Here is a 26,598-nt window from a genome sequence, read left to right as displayed (position 1 = left end):
GACCACTCTTCCCTTATCACATCCACTCTTCTCTCATGATGACCACTCTTCCCTTATCACATCCACTCTTCTCTCATGATGACCACTCTTCCCTTATCACATCCACTCTTCTCTCATGATGACCACTCTTCCCTTATCACGACCACTCCTCTCTCGTGATGACCACTCTTCCCTTATCACGTCCATTCTTCTCTCATGATGACCACTCTTCCCTTATCACATCCACTCTTCTCTCATGATGACCACTCTTCCCTTATCATGACCACTCTTCTCTCGTGATGACCACTCTTCCCTTATCATGACCACTCTTCATTTATGACGACCACTCTTCCCTTATCACGTCGACTCTTCGCTCATGATGACCACTCTTCCCTTAGCATGACCACTCTTCTCTCATGATGACCACTCTTCCCTTATCACATCCACTGTTCTCTCATGATGACCACTCTTCCCTTATCACGTCCACTCTTCCCTCGTGATGACCACTTTTCCCTTATCACGTCCACTCTTCTCTCATGATGACCACTTTTCCCTTATCACGTCCACTCTTCTCTCATGATGACCACTCTTCCCTTATCACGTCCACTCTTCCCTTATCACGTCCACTCTTCTCTCATGATGACCACACTTCTCTCATGATGACCACTCTTCCTTTATCATGACCACTCTTCTCTCATGATAACCTCTCTTCCCTTATCATGACCACTCTTCATTTATGACGACCACTCTTCCCTTATCACGTCCACTCTTCTCTCATGACGACCACTCTTCGGTATCATGACCACTCTTCTCTCATGATGACCACTCTTCCCTTATCACGACCACTCTTCTCTCATGATGACCACTTTTCCCTTATCACATCCACTCTTCTCTCATGATGACCACTCTTCCCTTATCCCGACCACTCTTCTCTCATGATAACCATTCTTCCCTTATCACGTCCACTCTACTCTCATGATGACCACTCTTCTCTCATGATGACCACTCTTCTCTCATGATGACCACTCTTCCTTTATCATGACCACTCTTCTTTCGTGATGACCACTCTTCCCTTAGCACGTCCACTCTTCTCTCATGATGACCACTCTTCCCTTATCACGTCCACTCTTCTCTCATGATGACCACTCTTCCCTTATCATGACCACTCTTCTCTCATGATGACCACTCTTCCCTTATCATGACCACTCTTCTCTAATGATGACCACTCTTCCTTTATCATGACCACTCTTCTCTCATGATGACCACTCTTCCCTTATCATGACCACTCTTCTCTCATGATGACCACTCTTCCCTTATCATGACCACTCTTCTCTAATGATGACCACTCTTCCCTTATCACGACCACTCTTCTCTCATAATGACCATTCTTCCCTTATCACGTCCACTCTTCTCTCATGATGATCACTCTTCCCTTATCACGACCACTCTTCTCTCATAATGACCATTCTTCCCTTATCACGTCCACTCTTCTCTCATGATGATCACTCTTCCCTTTTTATGTCCACTCTTCTCTCATGATGACCACGCTTCCCTTATCACGTCCACTCTTCTCTCATGATGACCACTCTTCCCTTATCACATCCACTCTTCTCGCATGATGACCACTCTTCCCTTATCACGACCACTCTTCTCTCGTGATGACCACTCTTCCCTTATCACGTCCACTCTTCTCTCATGATGACCACTCTTCCCTTATCACATCCACTCTTCTCTCATGATGACCACTCTTCCCTTATCACGTCCACTCTTCTCTCATGATGACCACTCTTCCCTTATCATGACCACTTTTCTCTCGTGATGACCACTCTTCCCTTATCATGACCACTCTTCATTTATGATGACCACTCTTCCCTTATCATGTCGACTCTTCACTCATGATGACCACTCTTCCCTTAGCATGACCACTCTTCTCTCATGATGACCACTCTTCCCTTATCACATCCACTGTTCTCTCATGATGACCACTCTTCCCTTATCACGTCCACTCTTCCCTCCTGATGACCACTTTTCCTTTATCACGTCCACTCTTCTCTCATGATGACCACTCTTCCCTTATCACGTCCACTCTTTTCTCATGATGACCACTCTTCCCTTATCATGACCACTCTTCTCTCATGATGACCACACTTCCCTTATCATGACCACTCTTCTCTCATGATGACCACTCTTCCCTTATCACGACCACTCTTCTCTCGTGATGACCACTCTTCCCTTATCACGTCCACTCTTCTCTCATGATGACCACTCTTCCCTTATCACGTCCACTCTTCTCTCATGATGACCACTCTTCCTTTATCATGACCACTTTTCTCTCGTGATGACCACTCTTCCCTTAGCACGTCCACTCTTCTCTCATGATGACCACTCTTCCCTTATCACATCCACTCTTCTCTCATGATGACCACTCTTCCCTTATCACGACCATTTTTCTCTCATGATGACCACTCTTCCCTTATCATGACCACTCTTCCTTTATGACGACCACTCTTCCCTTATCACGTCGACTCTTCGCTCATGATGACCACTCTTCCCTTATCACGACCACTCTTCTCTCATGATGACCACTCTTCCCTTATCATGACCACTCTTCCTGTATGACGACCACTCTTCCCTTATCACGTCGACTCTTCGCTCATGATGACCACTCTTCCCTTAGCATGACCACTCTTCTCTCATGATGACCACTCTTCCCTTATCACATCCACTGTTCTCTCAGGTTGACCACTATTCCCTTATCACGTCCACTCTTCTCTCATGACGACCACTCTTCGCTATCATGACCACTCTTCTCTCATGATGACCACTCTTCTCTCATGATGACCACTCTTCTCTCATGATGACCACTCTTCCCTTATCATGGCCACTTTTCTCTCGTGATGACCACTCTTCCCTTAGCACGTCCACTCTTCTCTCATGATGACCACTCTTCCCTTATCACGACCACTCTTCTCTCATGATGACCACTCTTCCCTTATCATGACCACTCTTCCTTTATGACGACCACTCTTCCCTTATCACGTCGACTCTTCGCTCATGATGACCACTCTTCCCTTAGCATGACCACTCTTCTCTCATGATGACCACTCTTCCCTTATCACATCCACTGTTCTCTCATGATGACTACTCTTCCCTTATCACGTCCACTCTTCCCTCGTGATGACCATTTTTCCCTTATCACGTCCACTCTTCTCTCAGGTTGACCTCTCTTCGCTATCATGACCACTCTTCTCTCATGATGACCACTCTTCTCTCATGATGACCACTCTTCCCTTATCATGACCACTTTTCTCTCGTGATGACCACTCTTCCCTTAGCACGTCCACTCTTCTCTCATGATGACCACTCTTCCCTTATCACATCCACTCTTCTCTCATGATGACCACTCTTCCCTTATCACGACCACTCTTCTCTCATGATGACTACTCTTCCCTTATCATGACCACTCTTCCTTTATGATGACCACTCTTCCCTTATCACGTCGAATCTTCGCTCATGATGACCACTCTTCCCTTATCATGACCACTTTTCTCTCGTGATGACCACTCTTCCCTTAGCACGTCCACTCTTCTCTCATGATGACCACTCTTCCCTTATCACATCCACTCTTCTCTCATGATGACCACTCTTCCCTTATCACGACCACTCTTCTCTCATGATGACCACTCTTCCCTTATCATGACCACTCTTCCTTTATAACGAACACTCTTCCCTTATCACGTCGACTCTTCGCTCATGATGACCACTCTTCCCTTAGCATGACCACTCTTCTCTCATGATTACCACTCTTCCCTTATCACATCCACTGTTCTCTCATGATGACTACTCTTCCCTTATCACGTCCACTCTTCCCTCGTGATGACCACTTTTCCCTTATCACGTCCACTCTTCTCTCAGGTTGACCACTCTTCCCTTATCACGTCCACTCTTCTCTCATGATGACCATTCTTCGCTATCATGACCACTCTTCTCTCATGATGACCACTCCTCCCTTATCACGACCACTCTTCTCTCATGATGACCACTCTTCCCTTATCACGTCCACTCTTCTCTCAGGTTGACCACTCTTCCCTTATCAATTCCACTCTTCTCTCATGATGACCATTCTTAGCTATCATGACCACTCTTCTCTGATGATGACCACTTCTCCCTTATCACGTCCACTCTTCCCTCGTGATGACCACTTTTCCCTTATCACGTCCACTATTCTCTCAGGTTGACCACTCTTCCCTTATCACGTCCACTCTTCTCTCATGATGACCATTCTTCGCTATCATGACCACTCTTCTCTCATGATGACCACTCCTCCCTTATCACGACCACTCTTCTCTCATGATGACCACTCTTCCCTTAGCACATCCACTCTTCTCTCATGATGACCACTCTTCCCTTATCACGTCCATTCCTCTATTATGATGACCACTCTTCCCTTATCATGACCACTCTTCTCTCATGATGACCACTCTTCCTTTATCGTGACCACTCTTCTCTCATGATGACCACTCTTTCCTTATCACGACCACTCTTCTCTCATGATGACCACTCTTCCCTTATCACGTCCACTCTTCCCTTATCACGTACACTCTTCTCTCATGATGACCACTCTTCTCTCATGATGACCACTCTTCCTTTATCATGACCACTCTTCTCTCGTGATGACCACTCTTCCCTTATCACGTCCACTCTTCTCTCATGATGACCACTCTTCCCTTATCACATCCACTCTTCTCTCATGATGACCAATCTTCCCTTATCACGTCCATTCCTCTATTATGATGACCACTCTTCCCTTATGACGAATACTCTTCTCTCATGATGACCACTCTTCTCTCATGATAACCACTCTTCCCTTATCACGTCCACTCTTCTCTCATGATGACCACTCTTCTCTCATGATGACCACTCTTCCTTTATCAAGACCACTCTTCTCTCGTGATGACCACTCTTCCCTTAGCACGTCCACTCTTCTCTCATGATGACCACTCTTCCCTTGTCACGTCCACTCTTCTCTCATGATGTCCACTCTTCCCTTATCATGACCACTCTTCTCTCATGATGACCACTCTTCCCTTATCATGACCACTCTTCTCTCATGATGACCACTCTTCCCTTATCACGACCACTCTTCTCTCATGATGACCACTCTTCCCTTATCATGTCCACTCTTCTCTCATGATGACCACTCTTCCCATTATCACGTCCACTCTTCTCTCATGATGACCACTCTTCCCTTATCATGACCACTCTTCTCTCATGATGACCACTCTTCCCTTATCATGTCCACTCTTCTCTCATGATGACCACTCTTCCCTTATCATGACCACTCTTCTCTCATGATGACCACTCTTCCCTTATCATGACCATTTTTCTCTCATGATGACCACTCTTCCCTTATCATGACCACTCTTCTCTCATGATGACCACTCTTCCCTTATCACGACCACTCTTCTCTCATGATGACCACTCTTCTCTTATCATGTCCACTCTTCTCTCATGATGACCACTCTTCCCATTATCACGTCCACTCTTCTCTCATGATGACCACTCTTCCCTTATCATGACCACTCTTCTCTCATGATGACCACTCTTCCCTTATCATGTCCACTCTTCTCTCATGATGACCACTCTTCCCTTATCATGACCACTCTTCTCTCATGATGACCACTCTTCCCTTATCATGACCACTCTTCTCTCATGATGACCACTACCCCCTTATCATGACCACTCTTCTCTCATGATGACCACTCTTCGGTATCATGACCACTCTTCTCTCATGATGACCACTCTTCCCTTATCATGACCACTCTTCTCTCATGATGACCACTCTTCCCTTATCACGTCCACTCTTCTCTCATGATGACCAATCTTCCCTTATCATGTCCATTCCTCTATTATGATGACCACTCTTCCCTTATCACGACCACTCTTCTCTCATGATGACCACTCTTCCCTTATCACGTCCACTCTTCTCTCATGATGACCACTCTTCCCTTATCACGTCCACTCTTCTCTCATGATGACCACTCTTCCCTTATCACGTCCACTCTTCTCTTATGATGACCACTCTTCCCTTATCACGTCCACTCTTCTCTCATGATGACCACTCTTCCCTTATCACGTCCATTCCTCTTTTATGATGACCACTCTTACCTTATCACGTCCATTCCTCTTTTATGATTACCACTCTTCCCTTATCACGTCCACTCTTCTCTCATGATGACCACTCTTCACTTATCACGACCACTCTTCTCTCATGATGACTACTCTTCCCTTATCACGACCACTCTTCTCCATGATGACCACTCTTCCCTTATCATGACCACTCTTCCCTTATCATGACCACTCTTCTCTCATGATGACCACTCTTCCTGTATCGTGACCACTCTTCTCTCATGATGACCACTCTTCCCTTATCATGACCACTCTTCCCTCATGATGACCACTCTTCCTTTATCATTACCACTCTTCTCTCATGATGACCACTCTTCCTTTATCATTACCACTCTTCTCTCATGATGACCACTCTTCCTTTATCATGACCACTCTTCTCTCATGATGACCACTCTTCCCTTATCATGACCACTCTTCTCTCATGATGACCACTCTTCCCTTATCATGACCACTCTTCTCTCATGATGACCACTCTTCCCTTATCAAGTCCACTCTTCCCTTATCATGACCACTCTTCTCTCATGATGACCACTCTTCCTTTATCGTGACCACTCTTCTCTCATGATGACCACTCTTCCCTTATCATTACCACTCTTCTCTCATGATGACCACTCTTCCTTTATCATGACCACTCTTCTCTCATGATGACCTCTCTTCCCTTATCATGACCAGTCTTCTCTCATGATGACCACTCTTCCCTTATCATGACCACTCTTCTCTTATGATGACCACTCTTCCCTTATCAAGTCCACTGTTCCCTTATCATGACCACTCTTCTCTCATGATGACCACTCTTCCTTTATCGTGACCACTCTTCTCTCATGATGACCACTCTTCCCTTATCACGTCCACTCTTCTCTCATGATGACCACTCTTCCCTTATCATGACCACTCTTCCCTCATGATGACCACTCTTCCCTTATCATGACCACTCTTCTCTCATGATGACCACTCTTCCCTTATCACGACCACTCTTCTCTCATGATGACTACTCTTCCCTTATCACGACCACTCTTCTCTCATGATGACCACTCTTCCCTTATCACGACCACTCTTCTCTCATGATGACTACTCTTCCCTTATCACGACCACTCTTCTCCATGATGACCACTCTTCCCTTATCATGACCACTCTTTCCTTATCACGTCCACTCTTCTCTCATGATGACCACTCTTCCCTTATCATGACCACTCTTCCCTCATGATGACCACTCTTCTCTCATGATGACCACTCTTCCCTTATCATGACCACTCTTCCCTCATGATGACCACTCTTCCCTTATCATGACCTTTCTTCTCTCATGATGACCACTCTTCCTTTATCATGACCACTCTTCCTTTATCATGACCACTCTTCTCTCATGATGACCACTCTTCCCTTATCATGACCACTCTTCTCTCATGATGACCACTCTTCCCTTATCATGACCACTCTTCTCTCATGATGACCACTCTTCCCTTATCAAGTCCACTCTTCCCTTATCATGACCACTCTTCTCTCATGATGACCACTCTTCCTTTATCGTGACCACTCTTCTCTCATGATGACCACTCTTCCTTTATCATTACCACTCTTCTCTCATGATGACCACTCTTCCTTTATCATGACCACTCTTCTCTCATGATGACCACTCTTCCCTTCTCATGACCACTCTTCTCTCATGATGACCACTCTTCCCTTATCATGACCACTCTTCTCTTATGATGACCACTCTTCCCTTATCAAGTCCACTCTTCCCTTATCATGACCACTCTTCTCTCATGATGACCACTCTTCCCTTATCACGTCCACTCTTCTCTCATGATGACCACTCTTCCCTTATCACGTCCACTCTTCTCTCATGATGACCTCTCTTCCCTTATCATGACCACTCTTCCCTCATGATGACCACTCTTCCCTTATCATGACCACTCTTCTCTCATGATGACCACTCTTCCTTTATCATGACCACTCTTCTCTCATGATGACCACTCTTCCCTTATCATGACCACTCTTCTCTCATGATGACCACTCTTCCTTTATCATGACCACTCTTCTCTCATGATGACCACTCTTCCCTTATCACGTCCACTCTTCTCTCATGATGACCACTCCTCCCTTATCAAGTCCACTCTTCTCTCATGATGACCACTCTTCCCTTATCAAGTCCACTCTTCTCTCATGATGACCACTCTTCCCTTATCAAGTCCACTCTTCTCTCATGATGACCACTATTCCCTTAAGATGCTCAGAATTTTCTCCGGATACCTATTCTCCTTTCATTCAGATTCTTCTGATTCTTTACTAATTCTTACTTTTTATGAATTAAAATTAGATCCGGTTTCCTGTTGGCTATGAATCGGGTTTTCGCATTAATGATGTAATGTTTCACTTTTAGAACACAAAAAAATTCCCATTAAAGGCAGGTGACTGTAATTGTGTCAATGAGTCAGAGTCAGTGCGGGGAAACCATATACAGTAGGAGTGTGCGAGAATCACTATGACAACCTGCTATGAATAGACGCTTAAATCCCACCGCTTATTACTGAATATAGTCTCCAGTGACAACATCTCATTACCGGGTGATATCAACATATTGACAAATATCATCTCTATGCTTCATTTTCAGTTTATTTTTCGAAAATTGATATTTTATTAGTCTTCATTACCTTGGCTAAAAATAGCAGTAAACCTTTCCCTAAGGCTCTACACCCTATAGATACATTATAGTATGAATTATTAAGGTAGGTCACTGGTCATGGTGCTCCGACATGATGTTTGATTGACAAGGGCTAATATTCAGATGTTGTCATGGTGTGGTGGATGTCAAAACCCTTGTCCATATTCTATGGTTGGTCATAGGGTCATTTGTAGTACAGCCATCTCATTTACCACCTTTTTATTTGGAACATGCAAAAAATGTAATCTAAAAAAAAAAAAAAAAAAAATCAAAGTAAGAAAGAAAAAAAAATCAAAAGTTTTATTTAGCTGAGGTTTTATTGTTATGGACAGTTTCACAATCTATTTTTATTTCAATTGTAATGATGGCGCCAATATTGGACATTGTGATTTTTATTCTCGGTATGAAGTATGGGATGAATATTTAGATATTTTAAAGCCTTTGGCCACTCTTTTACATAAGTTGCCCAAGTGCCTTTACTGCCTTAATAATAATCCCTGAATGTTGAATCAAATAACTCAGCAGTCCTGCTACTTTGGTGCTGTCTGCAGACTCTCCATGCTTCTTTGAGCACTGATGAGTGGGAGCAGCTGAAGCAGGAGAGTTGTCACTCATCCTGCTCCTTTCTCCTCCCCTCTCCCTGTGTTAGTCAGAGAGACGGACTGCGAGAGAAAGAGGGACAGTGGGTGATTCCATTAGGATAGACGGAATATATATATATATATATATATATATATATATATATATGCAGAGGGAAGTAAGATGAAAATTGGAAAAGGCTGAAGCTATCAAAAGAGGCAAAGACACAGGTGCATATAGACACAGGTGCATATACATGCAGAAACATATCTAATAAAAGGGATATTTTGATAAATGGCCAACACCTTTAAGAGTACATATATTTATATCAAATATAATGAAAAAAAGGGGTTTCCCTCCTCAGTCATGTTTCCCACCATGGACCCTCAGGATCAGGTTTAGTCTATTCATATAGGGTCAGTGATGGTCCCTGCAGTCATCCCCCAACCGATCAGATACTAACCCCCTACTTTGTGGATAAGAGCCCATATATTAGGACAAACACTTCAAGAAGTCACTGCACATGTCATTTTTTGAACGGTCTGTAAAATATTAATTTCTTCATTTCTAGGGCACTTTTAAAGCTCCTTATGATGAAACATAATATCCCTCCGAGCTTATTGGAAGTTATAAGCCACTTAGAGGACGTGTTCATAGGAAAGTGATGCGTTTCCTTATCCATTTTGAGGAGGATTAGGATAATATTGCAGAATGACTTAATATTCTTCATGCTCCTGAGACTGGATGAAGAAAACGCTAAAAATGCTTTATAAAAGAGGACACAGGTGAAGGGGCAGGAACATGCTTGAAACAGACTGAGAACATAAGATCTTGCATGCCACATTTTTTGTTGGGGTCCTGCTACTAACGGAAAGAGTCAGAGGCAAAGTCTAGGCAGCAGAATACTGAGAGGACCCCAAAAACAGGAACAGTTAGAAGGAAGAGCTAGGCAGTAGGAAACTAACACTTCCTGATCCCTCTGTGCTATGAGATGCTGTGTGCTGACAATGTGCTTAAATTATCAGGCTACAGGGTTTATCGACCTTTTTATTTAGCTTCTGAACATTCTACTAGTATCTGACACATAGAAAGAGAGAAATGAGATGTTCCATGAGATGTATATAAAACAAAATGACACTCACAGAGTCAGCTCTGCTAGATCACAGCCATAACTGTCAGCTCTGCTATATGCCTCTGCTATAAACACCTTATCTGTCTGTAGCTTGTAGAGTAAGTCTCTGCACACTGCTGCTTGCTGGCAGGAAATGCCTGTGTCTGAGCTGGTCTTGTAATGCAGGGGGAGGGGCAGGAGGCAGAGAGCGCTGCAGTGTGCAGACAGGAGAAGCTATTCACAAGAAGAATCCGACTATAGTCAGAAGATTTACAGTTGTATCCAGAGACAACCAAAATTTTAAACACCAGGACTGGTAGATACAGGTAGGAATTATATCTGTGAAATGCTGTATTTTTGTTAATAACAATGAATAAGAGAATGTGATTTTTTGTTATCTTGAGTATATTTAGGAATCTTGTCTTTGTGGGAATACGCTGTTAACATAACTTCAGAACAGGATCCATTGGCTCTAAAATCTGGAGGTAAAGTAACTATATCAAATGAAGGGGGGGGGGCATATTCATAGATCTTTCATTTCTATGGAAGTTATAAGAAGCTTAGCTCCCATAGAAGTTCTTGGAGGAGGTGAAGGTTTTAAAGGTGACACCCAAATATAGGAGGCATTAAATGGGTTGCCCCAAGCTACTGCATAGGACGAGACCCTCAACCATCATGGGAATGGGGGTCCGATTCCTCCATCTTTATGTCTGCTGCTGCTCAATGAGCTGTCTACAGTCTGTAGGATCTTCCGTAGTGTCATAGGAAATGAATGAAGCCGGAGAGTGAAATATTGGGGCACATTTACTTACCCGGCCGCTGGAGTTCACCAGAAGTGCATTGTCCGACGTCAATGCACTGTGTGGCGATTCACTAAGATCGTGCGTCCGATTTCCTGCATGTGTCGCTTCCCCGCTCAGGTCCCCGGAGTTCACCTTCTTCTTCCTGGTGCATGTAAGTGCATTGTCCGTGTATAATGCGCTGTGTGGGGAGTCACTAAGATCATACCCCGATATCCTGCATGTGTCGCTTCCCCGCTCAGGTCCCTGGAGTTCACCTTCTTCTTCCTGGTGCATGTAAGTGCATTGTCCGTGTATAATGCGCTGTGCGGGGAGTCACTAAGATCCTGCACCCGATATCCTGCATGTGTCGCTTCCCCGCTCAGGTCCCCGGAGTTCTCCGTCTTCATCCTGGTGCATGTAAGTGCATTGTCCGTGTATAATGCGCTGTGCGGGGAGTCACTAAGATCCTGCGCCCGATATCCTGCATGTGTCGCTTCCCCACTCAGGCCCCAGGAGTTCACCTTCTTCTTCCTGGAGCATGTAAGTGCATTGTCCGTGTATAATGCGCTGTGCGGGGAGTCACTAAGATCGTGCGCCCGATATCCTGCATGTGTCGCTTCCCCGCTCAGGTCCCCGGAGTTCACCTTCTTCTTCCTGGTGCATGTAAGTGCATTGTCCGTGTATAATGCGCTGTGTGGGGAGTCACTAAGATCATACCCCGATATCCTGCATGTGTCGCTTCCCCGCTCAGGTCCCTGGAGTTTACCTTCTTCTTCCTGGTGCATGTAAGTGCATTGTCCGTGTATAATGCGCTGTGCGGGGAGTCACTAAGATCCTGCACCCGATATCCTGCATGTGTCGCTTCCCCGCTCAGGTCCCCGGAGTTCTCCGTCTTCATCCTGGTGCATGTAAGTGCATTGTCCGTGTATAATGCGCTGTGCGGGGAGTCACTAAGATCCTGCACCCTATATCCTGCATGTGTCGCTTCCCCGCTCAGGTCCCCGGAGTTCACCTTCTTCTTCCTGGTGAATGTAAGTGCATTGTCCGTGTATAATGCGCTGTGCGGGGAGTCACTAAGATCCTGCGTCCGATTTCCTGCATGTGTCACTTCCCCGCTCAGGTCCCCGGAGTTCACCTTCTTCATCCTGGTGCATGTAAGTGCATTGTCCGTGTATAATGCGCTGTGCGGGGAGTCACTAAGATCCTGCGTCCGATTTCCTGCATGTGTCGCTTCCCCGCTCAGGTCCCCGGAGTTCACCTTCTTCTTCCTGGTGCATGTAAGTGCATTGTCCGTGTATAATGCGCTGTGCGGGGAGTCACTAAGATCCTGCACCCTATATCCTGCATGTGTCGCTTCCCCGCTCAGGTCCCCGGAGATCACCTTCTTCTTCCTGGTGCATGTAAGTGCATTGTCCGTGTATAATGCGCTGTGCGGGGAGTCACTAAGATCCTGCGCCCGATTTCCTGCATGTGTCACTTCCCCGCTCAGGTCCCCGGAGTTCACCTTCTTCTTCCTGGTGCATGTAAGTGCATTGTCCGTGTATAATGCGCTGTGCGGGGAGTCACTAAGATGGTGCACCCGATATCCTGCATGTGTCGCTTCCCCGCTCAGGTCCCCGGAGTTCACCTTCTACTTCCTGGTGCATGTAAGTGCATTGTCCGTGTATAATGCGCTGTGCGGGGAGTCACTAAGATCCTGCGTCCGATTTCCTGCATGTGTCGCTTCCCCGCTCAGGTCCCCGGAGTTCACCTTCTTCTTCCTGGTGCATGTAAGTGCATTGTCCGTGTATAATGCGCTGTGCGGGGAGTCACTAAGATCCTGCACCCTATATCCTGCATGTGTCGCTTCCCCGCTCAGGTCCCCGGAGTTCACCTTCTTCTTCCTGGTGCATGCAAGTGCATTGTCCGTGTATAATGCGCTGTGCGGGGAGTCACTAAGATCCTGCGCCCGATATCCTGCATGTGTCGCTTCCCCGCTCAGGTCCCCGGAGTTCACCTTCTTCATCCTGGTGCATGTAAGTGCATTGTCCATGTATAATACGCTGTGTGGGGAGTCACTAAGATCCTGCCTCCGATATCCTGCATGTGTCGCTTCCCCGCTCAGGTCCCTGGAGTTCACCTTCTTCTTCCTGGTGCATGTAAGTGCATTGTCCGTGTATAATGCGCTGTGCGTGGAGTCACTAAGATCCTGCACCCTATATCCTGCATGTGTCGCTTCCCCGCTCAGGTCCCCGGAGTTCACCTTATTCTTCCTGGTGCATGTAAGTGCATTGTCTGTGTATAATGCGCTGTGCGGGGAGTCACTAAGATCCTGCGCCCAATATCCTGCATGTGTCACTTCCCCGCTCAGGTCCCTGGAGTTCACCTTCTTCTTCCTGGTGCATGTAAGTGCATTGTCCGTGTATAATGCGTTGTGCGGGGAGTCACTAAGATCCTGCACCCGATATCCTGCATGTGTCGCTTCCCTGCTCAGGTCCCTGCAGTTCACCTTCTTCATCCTGGTGCATGTAAGTGCATTGTCCGTGTATAATGCGTTGTGCGGGGAGTCACTAAGATCCTGCACCCGATATCCTGCATGTGTCGCTTCCCTGCTCAGGTCCCTGCAGTTCACCTTCTTCTTCCTGGTGCATGTAAGTGCATTGTCCGTGTATAATGCGTTGTGCGGGGAGTCACTAAGATCCTGCGCCCGATATCCTGCATGTGTCGCTTCCCCGCTCAGGTCCCCGGAGTTCACCTTCTTCTTCCTGGTGCATGTAAGTGCATTGTCCGTGTATAATGCGCTGTGCGGGGAGTCACTAAGATCGTGCGTCCGATATCCTGCATGTGTCGCTTCCCCGCTCAGGTCCCAGGAGTTTACCTTCTTCATCCTGGTGCATGTAAGTGCATTGTCCGTGTATAATGTGCTGTGCTGGGAGTCACTAAGATCCTGCACCCTATATCCAGCATGTGTCACTTCCCCGCTCAGGTCCCCGGGGTTCACCTTCTTCTTCCTGGTGCATGTAAGTGCATTGTCCGTGTATAATGCGCTGTGCGGGGAGTCACTAAGATCCTGCACCCTATATCCAGCATGTGTCACTTCCCCGCTCAGGTCCCTGGAGTTCACCTTCTTCTTCCTGGGTCATGTAAGTGCATTGTCCGTGTATAATGTGCTGTGCATGGAGTCACTAAGATTGTGCGCCCGATATCCTGCATGTGTCGCTTCCCCGCTCAGGTCCCCGGAGTTCACCTTCTTCTTCCTGGTGCATGTAAGTGCATTGTCCGTGTATAATGCGCTGTGCGGGGAGTCACTAAGATCGTGTGTCCGATTTCCTGCATGTGTCGCTTCCCCGCTCAGGTCCCCGGAGTTCACCTTATTCTTTCTGGTGCATGTAAGTGCATTGTCCGTGTATAATGCGCTGTGCGGGGAGTCACTAAGATCGTGCGTCCGATATCCTGCATGTGTCGCTTCCCTGCTCAGGTCCCCGGAGTTCACCTTCTTCTTCCTGGTGCATGTAAGTGCATTGTCCGTGTATAATGCGCTGTGCGGGGAGTCACTAAGATCGTGCACCCGATATCCTGCATGTGTCGCTTCCCCGCTCAGGTCCCCGTAGTTCACCTTCTTCTTTCTGGTGCATGTAAGTGCATTGGTTACGACACAATTTGAATATTAAATCCCACGCTCAGTCCGAATCAGTCGGATTGTCTGGGCCACAATCCAATCGTGTGCAACACAATCCCCAGTTAAATACCTGTCACAGTAAATCCTGAAAATTTCTAAAATCTGACGAAAGTGCGATCCACGGACTCTTAGTAAATAACAATAACAATGCTCCTAATATTCTGGGTAATGGGATCCTTATTCTTGTGATGGGTGGGGTCCTATGGATAAGGGCTAAGAGTGATGGCACGGGTGGCGTTTGGAACACGTTTTTGGCCCATTTTTAATAGGTCCAGTAAAAAACGCATGCGTTTTCTGCCGGACTGCTTAAAAACGGGCCAAAAATGCGTTCAAAATGCCACGCGTGCCATCACCCTAAAGCTGAATCTTGCATCAGCCCCGTTAACATATATTCTGGGGATGAATCCTAAATGTCTAGGGTTGTTTTACTCTTTTAAACGGGATGATGAACAAATAACATTCATAAATAAATCCTATTTAGAGGCAGTTGTGTCTTCCATGCTCTGCTGTATCGTTACAATGTATTCTACATCTGTGGCTCCTGTGATTGTCATTGGGTTCTCCTTGTGTCTGGGATGTGGATACAATGGGTAGAGGTCAGACACTTTCTATTAATAACCCGGACACTTTGTTCTAACTATACATCCGTGATGAGCAGTGATTTGACAAACCCAGCTCTGCTGCATCTGTGTAATAATGGGCTCTAGGTGCCTGTGCATCTGTATAACAACGGGCTCTAGGTGCATGTGCATCTGTGTAATAATAGGCTATAGGTGCCAGTGCATCTGTGTAATAATGGGCTATAGGTGCCTGTGCATCTGTGTAATAATAGGCTATAGGTGCCAGTGCATCTGTGTAATGATGGTCTCTAGGTGCCAGTGCATCTGTGTAATGATGGGCTATAGGTGCCAGTGCATCTGTGTAATGATGGGCTATAGGTGCCAATGCATCTGTGTAATAATGGGCTATAGGTGCCTGTGCATCTGTGTAATAATAGGCTATAGGTGCCAGTGCATCTGTGTAATGATGGGTTCTAGGTGCCTGTGCATCTGTGTAATGATGGGCTCTAGGTGCCAGTGCATCTGTGTAATGATGGGCTATAGGTGCCAATGCATCTGTGTAATGATGGGCTGTTGGTGCCTGTGCATCTGTGTAATAATGGGCTATAGGTACCAGTGCATCTGTGTAATGATGGGCTATAGGTGCCTGTGCATCTGTGTAATGATGGGCTCTAGGTGCCAGTGCATCTGTGTAATGATAGGCTATAGTTGCCTGTGCATCTGTGTTATGATGGGCTCTAGGTGCCAGTGCATCTGTGTAATGATGGGCTCTAGGTGCCAGTGCATCTGTGTAATGATGGGTTCTAGGTGCCTGTGCATCTGTGTAATGATGGGCTCTAGGTGCCAGTGCATCTGTGTAATGATGGGCTCTAGGTGCCTGTGCATCTGTGTAATGATGGGCTGTAGGTGCCTGTGCATCTGTGTAATGATGGGTTGTAGGTGCCTGTGCATCTGTGTAATGATGGGCTCTAGGTGCCTGTGCATCTGTGTAATGATGGGTTCTAGGTGCCTGTGCATCTGTGTAATGATGGGCTGTAGGTGCCTGTGCATCTGTGTAATAATGGGCTATAGGTGCCTGTGCATCTGTGTGATGATGGGCTGTAGGTGTCAGTGCATCTGTGTAATGATGGGCTATAGGTGCCAGTGCATCTGTGTAATGATGGGCTGTAGGTGCCTGTGCATCTGTGTAATGATGGGCTCTAGGTGCCAGTGCATCTGTGTAATGATGGGCTCTAGGTGCCTGTGCATCTGTTTAATGATGGGCTGTAGGTGCCTGTGCATCTGTGTAATGATGGGTTGTAGGTGCCTGTGCATCTGTGTGATGATGGGCTGTAGGTGTCAGTGCATCTGTGTAATGATGGGCTATAGGTGCCAGTGCATCTGTGTAATGATGGGCTGTAGGTTCCTGTGCATCTGTGTAATAATGGGCTATAGGTGCCTGTGCATCTGTGTGATGATGGGCTGTAGGTGTCAGTGCATCTGTGTAATGATGGGCTGTAGGTGCCTGTGCATCTGTGTAATGATGGGCTCTCGGTGCCTGTGCATCTGTGTAATGATGGGCTCTCGGTGCCTGTGCATCTGTGTAATGATGGGCTATAGGTGCCAGTGCATCTGTGTAATGATGGGCTCTAGGTGCCAGTGCATCTGTGTAATGATGGGCTCTCGGTGCCTGTGCATCTGTGTAATGATGGGCTGTAGGTGCATGAGCTGGGCACAGCCTGGTAGTACAGGAGGGAGGTGGCAGGGGGAGCCGCAGCTGCCTCGCTCCTCCTTCCCTCCTCCAGGCTCAGCACAAGACACTGCGGAGGAGCTGGAGGATTCAGCACCAGGGACAGAGCCTGCAGGATCCCCGGCCGCAGCAGCACCAGGGACAGCAGCAGGACCCCCACAAGGCCCCCAAATCCGCAATCCAGAGGAGACAGCCAGGACCTGCAAGGACACAAGCCAAAGCTGCGCTGACACAAAGTACCGAACACAGGAAGGAAGAAGCCATCTGCACCTCAGCCCAAACCTGAGCCGGGACCTGGAGCCTCCTCTGTGTGTGGATCAGCCCTGCACCAAACATGGCCGAGGTAGGGTGAGACCACAGCCCCTCCGTGTGCAGAGAGAGGCCGTTATATGCAGGGCAAAGTTACAAGAACTGATTTACAATGGATCCTCTATGTCTATGGGATTCCTGGGGGAGCAATGAGGCACCAGTGCAGGTCATCTGTATCACCCTATTATATCATTCTAGTATTAGATACTGACACCTATGTCATGGTATCACCTTATTATATTATATCACCCTATTATATATATGCAATACCATATCATAAGTGTCCACGTCTACTGCTATGACACCTATAGTATGGTATTACCTTATTATATCATTACAGTAATATATATATATATGCAATACTATGTCATAAGTGTTAATATATACTGCACCTATAACATTATTATATCATTACAGTATTATATATATGCAATACCATATGATAAGTGTCCACATACACTGCTATGTCACCTATAGTATGGTATTACCTTATTATATCATTACAGTATTATATATATGCAATATATTATCATAAGTCTCCACACTGCTATGTCACCTATATTATGGTATTACCTTATTATGTCACTGCAGTGTTATGATATGATAATAGATATGATAACAGCTTATTATATGTCTGTTATACAGTGACAGCGATGTTATGGTATTACCCCATGAGATCACTCATCCCGCATGTGTAATGTTACATTGACTTTATACAATGATACATTGTAATTTCTGTTAGAATTGCAACATTTCACATGTTATAAATGTCACATGTTGTGTACAGTACAGAATATGGGCCTGTGCGATCACTGCATGAATGTCACATGGCTATGGGAACCTGTCATCAGGTGAAAATGTGAAATATGCATGATAGTTTCCTTGAAGCAGGACTCACAAGCATTCTCTATGAGTGGGTGGATGAAGCAGGACTCACAGGCTTTCTCTATGAGTGGGTGGGGGAAGCAGGACTCACAAGCATTCTCTATGAGTGGGTGGATGAAGCAGGACTCACAGGCTTTCTCTATGAGTGGGTGGATGAAGCAGGACTCACAGGCTTTCTCTATGAGTGGATGGATGTAGCAGGACTCACAGGCTTTCTATATGAGTGGGTGAGTGGGTGGAGAAAGCAGGACTCACAGGCTTTCTGTATGGGTGGGTGGATGAAGTAGGACTCACAGGCTTTCTCTATGAGTGAGTGGAGGAAGCAGGACTTACAGGCTTTCTCTATGAGTGGGTGGATAAAGCAGGACTCACAGGCTTTTTCAATGAGTGGATGTAGGAAGCAGGACTCACAGGCTTTCTCTATGAGTGGATGTAGGAAGCAGGACTCACAGGCTTTCTCTATGAGTGGGGGGATGAAGCAGGATTCACAGGCTTTCTCTATGAGTGGGGGGATGAAGCAGGACTCACAGGCTTTCTATATGAGTGGTTGGATGAAGCAGGACTCACAGGCTTTCTCTATGAGTGGGTGGAGGAAGCAGGACTCACAGGCTTTCTGTATGAGTGGGTGGATGAAGCAGGACTCACAGGCTATCTCTATGAGTGGGTGGAGGAAGCAGGACTCACAGGCTTTCTGTATGAGTGGATGGATGTAGCAGGACTCACAGGCTTTCTCTATGAGTGGGTGGAGGGAGCAGGACTCACAGGCTTTCTGTATGGGTGGGTGAATGAAGTAGGACTCACAGGCTTTCTCTATGAGTGAGTGGAGGAAGCAGGACTCACAGGCTTTCTCTATGAGTGGGTGGATAAAGCAGGACTCACAGGCTTTTTCAATGAGTGGATGTAGGAAGCAGGACTCACAGGCTTTCTCTATGAGTGGATGTAGGAAGCAGGACTCACAGGCTTTCTCTATGAGTGGGGGGATGAAGCAGGACTCACAGGCTTTCTCTATGAGTGGGGGGATGAAGCAGGACTCACAGGCTTTCTATATGAGTGGTTGGATGAAGCAGGACTCACAGGCTTTCTCTATGAGTGGGTGGAGGAAGCAGGACTCACAGGCTTTCTGTATGAGTGGGTGGATGAAGCAGGACTCACAGGCTATCTCTATGAGTGGGTGGAGGAAGCAGGACTCACAGGCTTTCTGTATGAGTGGATGGATGAAGCAGGACTCACAGGCTTTCTCTATGAGTGGGTGGAGGAAGCAGGACTTACAGGCTATCTCTATGAGTGGGTGGAGGAAGCAGGACTCACAGGCTTTCTCTATGAGTGGGTGGAGGAAGCAGGACTCACAGGCTTTCTCAGTGAGTGGGTGAGGGCAGTATTACATAGGTGTTGCCCCATCTATCCTCAGACTGGAGACCTGGCAGATCCTCTTTATAGGTTTGTAGACTTAATTCTATAGGATTTCATGGCATCACAGATAAGAATACGGCTGTTACTATACATCCCCTATATACCTATATACCTATATACACATATGTGATGGCCTTAGGGTGAACATACAGCGATCTCAGTCATATTAAACTCAAAAAATAAATGCTGAAAAACAAAAGATTTTTTGTATCTTTGTACCTCTCCACTTTTGGCAGCTCCCTCTTTATTCTGGCAGAAATGATTCCAATCATCTTCTGAGTCTTTAGGATTTTATTATTGCCCCGCCCATTGGCGTCACCTCCGGTTCCTGCGCTGAACTTGTATTTCCTGCGGTTTCCATAGTTTTCCGTTAATCCTCCTGTTTATATGCAATGATTTCCATTATATATATATGTGGTCGCTAGTTGTAGACTGTTTCCCACTCACAGTAAGGATACGTTATAGTAAAGGTCTAGGCCCTTCCGTATGATGAATAAACTTGTAAAGACCTGCATAGCGCCACCCCTGGAGTAGTACAGGAACTGCAGCTTAGATCCATTCCCTTGATTTAGTTTTTTTTGTAGTTTTTTTTGTAGCTCAACTTACCTGATGGCTGGGAGCACCAGCCATGAGGTAAGTTGAGCCTCTTGCCTCAGGCAGCACCACCTGCAGCAAGATGGGGGGTGGCATCAGGGGGGCAGGACCCGACACTTAAAAACAGTGGGGGTCATTTACTAAGGGCCGAATCGCTCTTTTTTGTCGGGTTTCCCGAAAACTACCGGTTTGCACTGAATTTTCCCGGGTTTTTGGCGCACGAGATCGGATTGTGGTACATCGGCGGTGGCATGCATGTGATGGAAATCGGGGGGCGTGGCCGTCAGAACAATCGACAGATTCGGAAAAACTGCGGTATTTAAAAAAAAAAAAATGTGTCGCTTGACACGCGCTTACATGCACCCAGGATAGGTTGGTGAACTCCGGCGAACTCCGGCGGACTTCAGCGCAGCAGCGACACGTGGTGGACATCGGGCGCACGACCTTAGTGGATCGCCAGAAGACCCGAATCCTCGACGGAGAACGCGCCGCTGGATCGTGACAGGACCGGGTAAGTAAATGTGCCCCAATGTCTCTTCACACCCAATGTCATACACTGCATGGAGCACCCACTCGCTAAAAAAATGATGTGTTATATAACTACTGGAAGGGGTGGAGGGGGTGCAGTTCTAGAGCTTGTCCCAGGCAGCAGAGAGTTAAAGGGGTTGTCCACCCTAAGTAAATATTTGATATTGTTTTTGTAATAAAACATTATCCAATTTGCCAGTATACTTTCTGTATCAATTCCATGTGGTTTTCCAGATCTCTGCTTGCTGTCATTCTACTTAAATCTTCGATGTTTACTCCAGTGAATAGAAACCTGTCCATGGCCACAGAAGCACAAGCCGTCACACAGCTCTGATACTAACAACTCTATCCACTGGAAGTTAACGGTTTCCTTTAGAAATCTAGAAAACCACAAGGAACTGATGCAGAAAGTATATTGGGAAATTGTAGAACTTTTCATCATAAAAACTGATTATAACTGATGACTTTAAGGTTTGCCGGTTGCACCCTTCCGGGGCCCATCATAGTTGAATCAGAAATTGTTGAATATGGTGTTTTTTGATCTGGCCTCCCAGAATATTGTGACACCTGCTGAAGACAAATGGCTAAACCTCTTGCGCATGCGCAACAAGGTCAGGAGCACAGTCCCGTCTCTTCATTGTGCATGTGCTGGGGGTTCTTGACATTGTCCATCCCCTGTTTCCATAGTTTGGGTAAAGTCTCCAGGTTGCAGGTCAACCAACACCTCTGGCGCATGCGCAGTGAAGATATGAAGCAGAGAGGTTTAGTCACTCATTTCGGCAGGTGGAGGGGCTGACGGCAGAGGAGGCAGGGGGGCCGGTGGAGGAAGCATTATGGCGGAGCTCGAGGGCAGAGATTTTGACTTGTTATATGATAATAAACGAAGAGGTACCAAACCTTCATCAATGCAACTTCAAGCCTCGTCCCTGCTACCAAACTCAACTCATTTTTGGATGAAGTTTTCATAAATCCCACCCCTTTCCTGACTAGGAGAAGGCAAATTTATAGGGATTGCTACTGAAAATGTAACAAAATCCCTGCAAATTCGGACAATGTTGGACAATAACACAAATAAACGCTGGTCCTAAAAACTGAGCTGGAGCTTGGATCAGGGGACGGATTTGGCCATAAATGAGGCCAAAGTGTTAATATCTGCAGAGACTAGAATATCCCTTCAAGCAGCGGCAATTAGAAGCCATTGGATGAGATTTGTAGAGGTGGTTGACGCCAGGGTCTTGTCCCTTGCAGTAAAGTGGATGACCTGTTTTCATTGGACGGTCGCCCGCCCCCCCTCCGGCTTGTGTTGTCCCTTCTTCCCCTCCTCCGAGTTCATGTATCTGGTAAAACCCGTGCATTCGGAATATGAAGTCATTTTCACATATATTTTGTGATGATGAAAACGTAAGTCACGGCCCGGGGCGGATGAGCAGTAATATCTCTTTCTGTCAGATGTTGTTTATCTCCAGGAATCACATTGCATCTATTTCATCTGTCTTCTGTAGCCTCCAGGAAAAAAATAATCATCTAAACAGCATGTGAATGGTGGAGATTAGAAAAAAGGAGACATTTAGGGCGGATTTCATGCTCAACAGGAATAAAACTTCCTTATATGAAGCCAAACATAAGTTTTATGGCTTTCTGTCAAGATTCAAGACTTGGCAAACATGTTTTTTAATTTCCCTGCAGCTCCCCCGCAGGTGGAATGAGGTATTACAGGGTGTCTATTGAAATACATAAGTTGGGTCCTCCAGAGAATGAGACGTTCTTCATGTTGAGTCCTTCTAGGGTTCAGGTCTCATAGAGATTACAAATCTGAGGGTCATGACCTCCTTCTTCCATAGAAAATAACCCATAACCTACGAATAGGAAGCCAATGGGGTCAAGGAGGGCGATTTTTCCTAGTTAGCTAATTTCAAAGTTAAATAATTTTTCCAGAATAGTGTGATATTAATGACTTATCTCTAGGTTTATATCAGATTAGTGTATGGGGGGGGGGGGGGGGGTCAGAGACTTGGGACCCCCATCAATCATCTGACTGATGATCCAGAAACAGACTAAAGAGCCAGACATCCAGCTCTGTTATCTGTGTAGTGTCCGCTGAAGCAATAAATCAGCTCATTGGTGGTGGTCCCAAGTGTCGGACCCCCACCCATCTGATATCGATGACCTTTCCTATGGATGGTCCATCAATATCATTATCCTGGAAACAGCTGAGATCACAGATCCCTCTCCCCAGGGGAATCGTAATGAGAGCATTGAAGGGTTAACTCGTTATTTCCTTCGATGGCGTTTATTGGGTTTTCCTACATAAAGGAGACACTTTTGAAGAATATTTTAAGGCGATGTACCCAAACCCTCGTGTATTATTAGCATTTCTGAGAATAATGTGGGCGAGGGCGAGTAAGAGGGGAAGTAGCGCTATTTTGGGTGTTAGGAGTGGGCGGACGCGTGAGTGGAGGGGGTCGCGGATCAATCTGTGACTCATTCTGCTGGTAGCAAAGGCTGAAATGTTACCAGCGGCTCATGAGTTATTATTAGCGACTCATTCAGTAGTTACACATAGTAACTAACGCAGGACGGAACGGCTCGGCTGCTTACCGCCACCATTGTCCCTGTACTGGTTCCGCCCACACAAAGCTTTAGCTGCCTCCAGCAATGGACCTACAACGTGCCGGATAGTATTTGGAGGAGATTTTTTTTAATTGAAGTTTTTGTCTTTTGTTTTTTCTTTCATGTTTGGATACATCTATTATTTTGGTCTTAAAGGCATTGTCCACTTTACCTCATGTTTTTGTAGTGTGTGTGTAAGTGTAGGGGGCAGGATATTATGTAGTTTACCAATATACATCTATTCATAGTTCTTCTCTGCTTTCCTGATATGTAATGTGCAGTCTCCCGTCTTTTACCTCATCAGCCGAAGATTCCTGACCATAAAATGTCCGCAGATGGAGGGTCATGTGATATCTGAACAATCGCCCTGCCAGGACCTTATGATATATATATATATATATATATATATATATATATATATTCATGAACACAAGATTAAGGTCCTGGCAGGGTGATTGCTCATGGACAGTTAGATGCAGATGGAGGGTCATGTGATCTCTAACTGTCCATGAACAATTACCCTGTCAGGACCTTATGATAGTGAATATAGATAGGATCAAGGTCCTGGCAGGGCGATTGTTTATGGACAGATGGAGATGAGGGTCATCTCCATCTGCAGGGAGGAATAGAAGAGAAAACAATAGTACATGTGTGCCATATATACAGTATTGTATGTATGATTGCAGAGGAACGCACAGTGATGGATGAGCAGTCTGGGTATCGGCGTCTCTCTGTAATGTGGAATATGGCGCTGCTGTAGGATTACCCTCCCTCCGGGCAGCCGCCCAGCTCTCGCATGTGCTCACTTTGTCAGATTTGGCATTGGCGATAGGAGTGATGCTCAACACAAGTTACTCATTAGCGGCTCAGTCTGAAGAGTTTTGGCACAAACACATGATACAAATGAGGCGATTATCACATGTAACGAGGGGAAGATTCCAGACATGTGACGGGGGGGTGACATCCCAGGGGAGGGGGGCTGCGCCTCTTATACATTGTGACCATGAGCGGAGGGACACCCACAGGGGCCGCAGCTTCTCTCTGCTCACTTAGTTGCTGTATAACTATCATCACACATGGCCGAAAGATGATCCCACCTCCTGGTCCGGAGCTCTGAAGCCATAGAGAGTCGGGACAATGAGGCGGAGGCAGGAGACAGCGAAGCAAGTGGTGAAAAACCAGGACTGTCCTGCTGAATGTCCTGCTGAATGTCCTGCTGAATGTCCTGCTGAATGTCCTGCTGAACGTCCTGCTGAATGTCCTGCTGAATGTCCTGCTGAATGTCCTGCTGAATGTCCTGCTGAATGTCCTGGTGAATGTCCTGGTGAATGTCCTGCTGAATGTCCTGGTGAATGTCCTGGTGAATGTCCTGCTGAATGTCCTGCTGAATGTCCTGCTGAATGTCCTGCTGAATGTCCTGCTGAATGTCCTGGTGAACGTCCTGCTGAATGTCCTGCTGAATGTCCTGCTGAATGTCCTGCTGAATGTCCTGGTGAATGTCCTGGTGAATGTCCTGCTGAATGTCCTGCTGAATGTCCTGCTGAATGTCCTGCTGAATGTCCTGGTGAATGTCCTGGTGAATGTCCTGCTGAATGTCCTGGTGAATGTCCTGCTGAATGTCCTGCTGAATGTCCTGCTGAATGTCCTGGTGACACCCCTATTCTAGGGGCTTTATATATGACCATCAGTATTGTTGAGTATTTTGTCTGGTGTTGGGGCCGCCGCAGTGTCAGACCAGGGTAGTTTTGGACAACGAGAGGAAGATCTAATAATGTTTTATATTTGAGAATCGTCCTTAGTCTTTGCTCCAGTCACCTCCAACTGGATAATCTTCTTCTGGGCCCATGGTTATGTGGCAGATGCTAGACAGAGTTTCAGAGTTTTCCCATCTTTCTACCTGGCTCCATATTTGGCTATATGTCTAAACATCATGGGGGTCATTTACTGAGGGCCAGAATCGCGTTTTTCTGTCGCGTTACTCGGATATTTCTGATTTGCGCCAATTTTCCCTGAATTGCCACGGGATTTTGGTGCACACAATCGGATTGTGGCGCATCGGCGCCGGCATGCACGCGACGGATATCGGGGGAGGGTGGGGGCCGTAAGAAAACCCGGCGGATTCGGAAAAAACGCTGTATTTTTTTTAAAAAAGTGTCGCTTGACACGTGCTTACCTGCACCCAGGGTAGGACAGTGAACTTTAGTGAACTCTGACAGAATTCAGCGCAGCAGCGACACCTGGTGGACATCGGACGCACTACCTTAGTGAATCGCCGGAAGACCCTAATCCTCCACTGAGAACGCGCCGCTGGATTGGGTTACTTACCCAATATGCCCCATGTGTTCTATAGATGGTCCTTGGAGATAGTGTCCCTTGGGACAACCAGATATAATTATACTGGAGGTCCACCCTCCATCATCCCCTAGAAAATAGACCTTAGTAACCCTTATTTCTCTCGTGCGGTCCCCTTAGGTCAGAGCCTGGAGGACCCTCTGGTTCTCTGCCGTTGGAGATGTGTAACTAACCGGGTCACATTGACTAAGGGCCGTGCGCCAACGTTTTCAGTGCAAACAGGTGGCCCTTTTGTGTCGTGGCTGCACTAGTTTTCAGGCGACACAATTGGCGCTCCGGTGCTCAGTCGGACTGTGCGCCAGATTTATCATGTAAAGTCCAACATAATTGTGTCACACGCCTAATGTTAAAAGTACACCAAAAAAAAAGTTGGCGCCCTCTGTCGGGGCAGTGCAGGGGGCACCAGATTGATGAAGAACGTGCACCAGAAATCCTGAATCTGGCGCCCCCTGCACACTACACAGGACACTGCACATGGTGTAGCTTACACTGCTTTTAGTAAATCTGGGCCATGGTCTCCTACAGAGCAGGATAAGCAGATCTGCTAATAGACAATGACAGTCGTCCCCGGTATAATCTCCTTTATTCAGCTGGAGAGAATAAACCTGTAATTGATTGTGGTTGTCTTGTTTCCATTTCCTACATAAAGACATTAGTGCAAGCA

At 46.5% G+C, this 26,598-nt stretch overlaps 1 protein-coding gene across 4 annotated transcripts in view; it reads left to right on the top strand.

Annotated features, from left to right (window-relative positions):
- Positions 1-26,598, top strand: part of GOLGA7B (golgin A7 family member B) — a 303,843-nt gene that overhangs the window by 260,641 nt on the left and 16,604 nt on the right. The window contains exon 1 of one of the 4 annotated variants that reach the window (XM_072130938.1): positions 17,282-17,589. The exons of the other annotated variants lie outside the window; for them this stretch is intronic. Within the exon in view, the coding sequence (XP_071987039.1) occupies positions 17,581-17,589 (9 nt within the window). The 5' untranslated portion in view covers positions 17,282-17,580. Of the gene's footprint in view, positions 1-17,281; positions 17,590-26,598 lie in introns of those variants that run through there. 4 annotated transcript variants of the gene reach the window in all.

Source organism: Engystomops pustulosus, chromosome 11, assembly GCF_040894005.1.
Source record: "Engystomops pustulosus chromosome 11, aEngPut4.maternal, whole genome shotgun sequence".
NCBI classification, from domain to species: Eukaryota; Metazoa; Chordata; class Amphibia; order Anura; family Leptodactylidae; genus Engystomops; species Engystomops pustulosus.
Note: the sequence above shows the minus strand (reverse complement) of the source record. Positions and strands in the feature narration are given on the sequence as shown.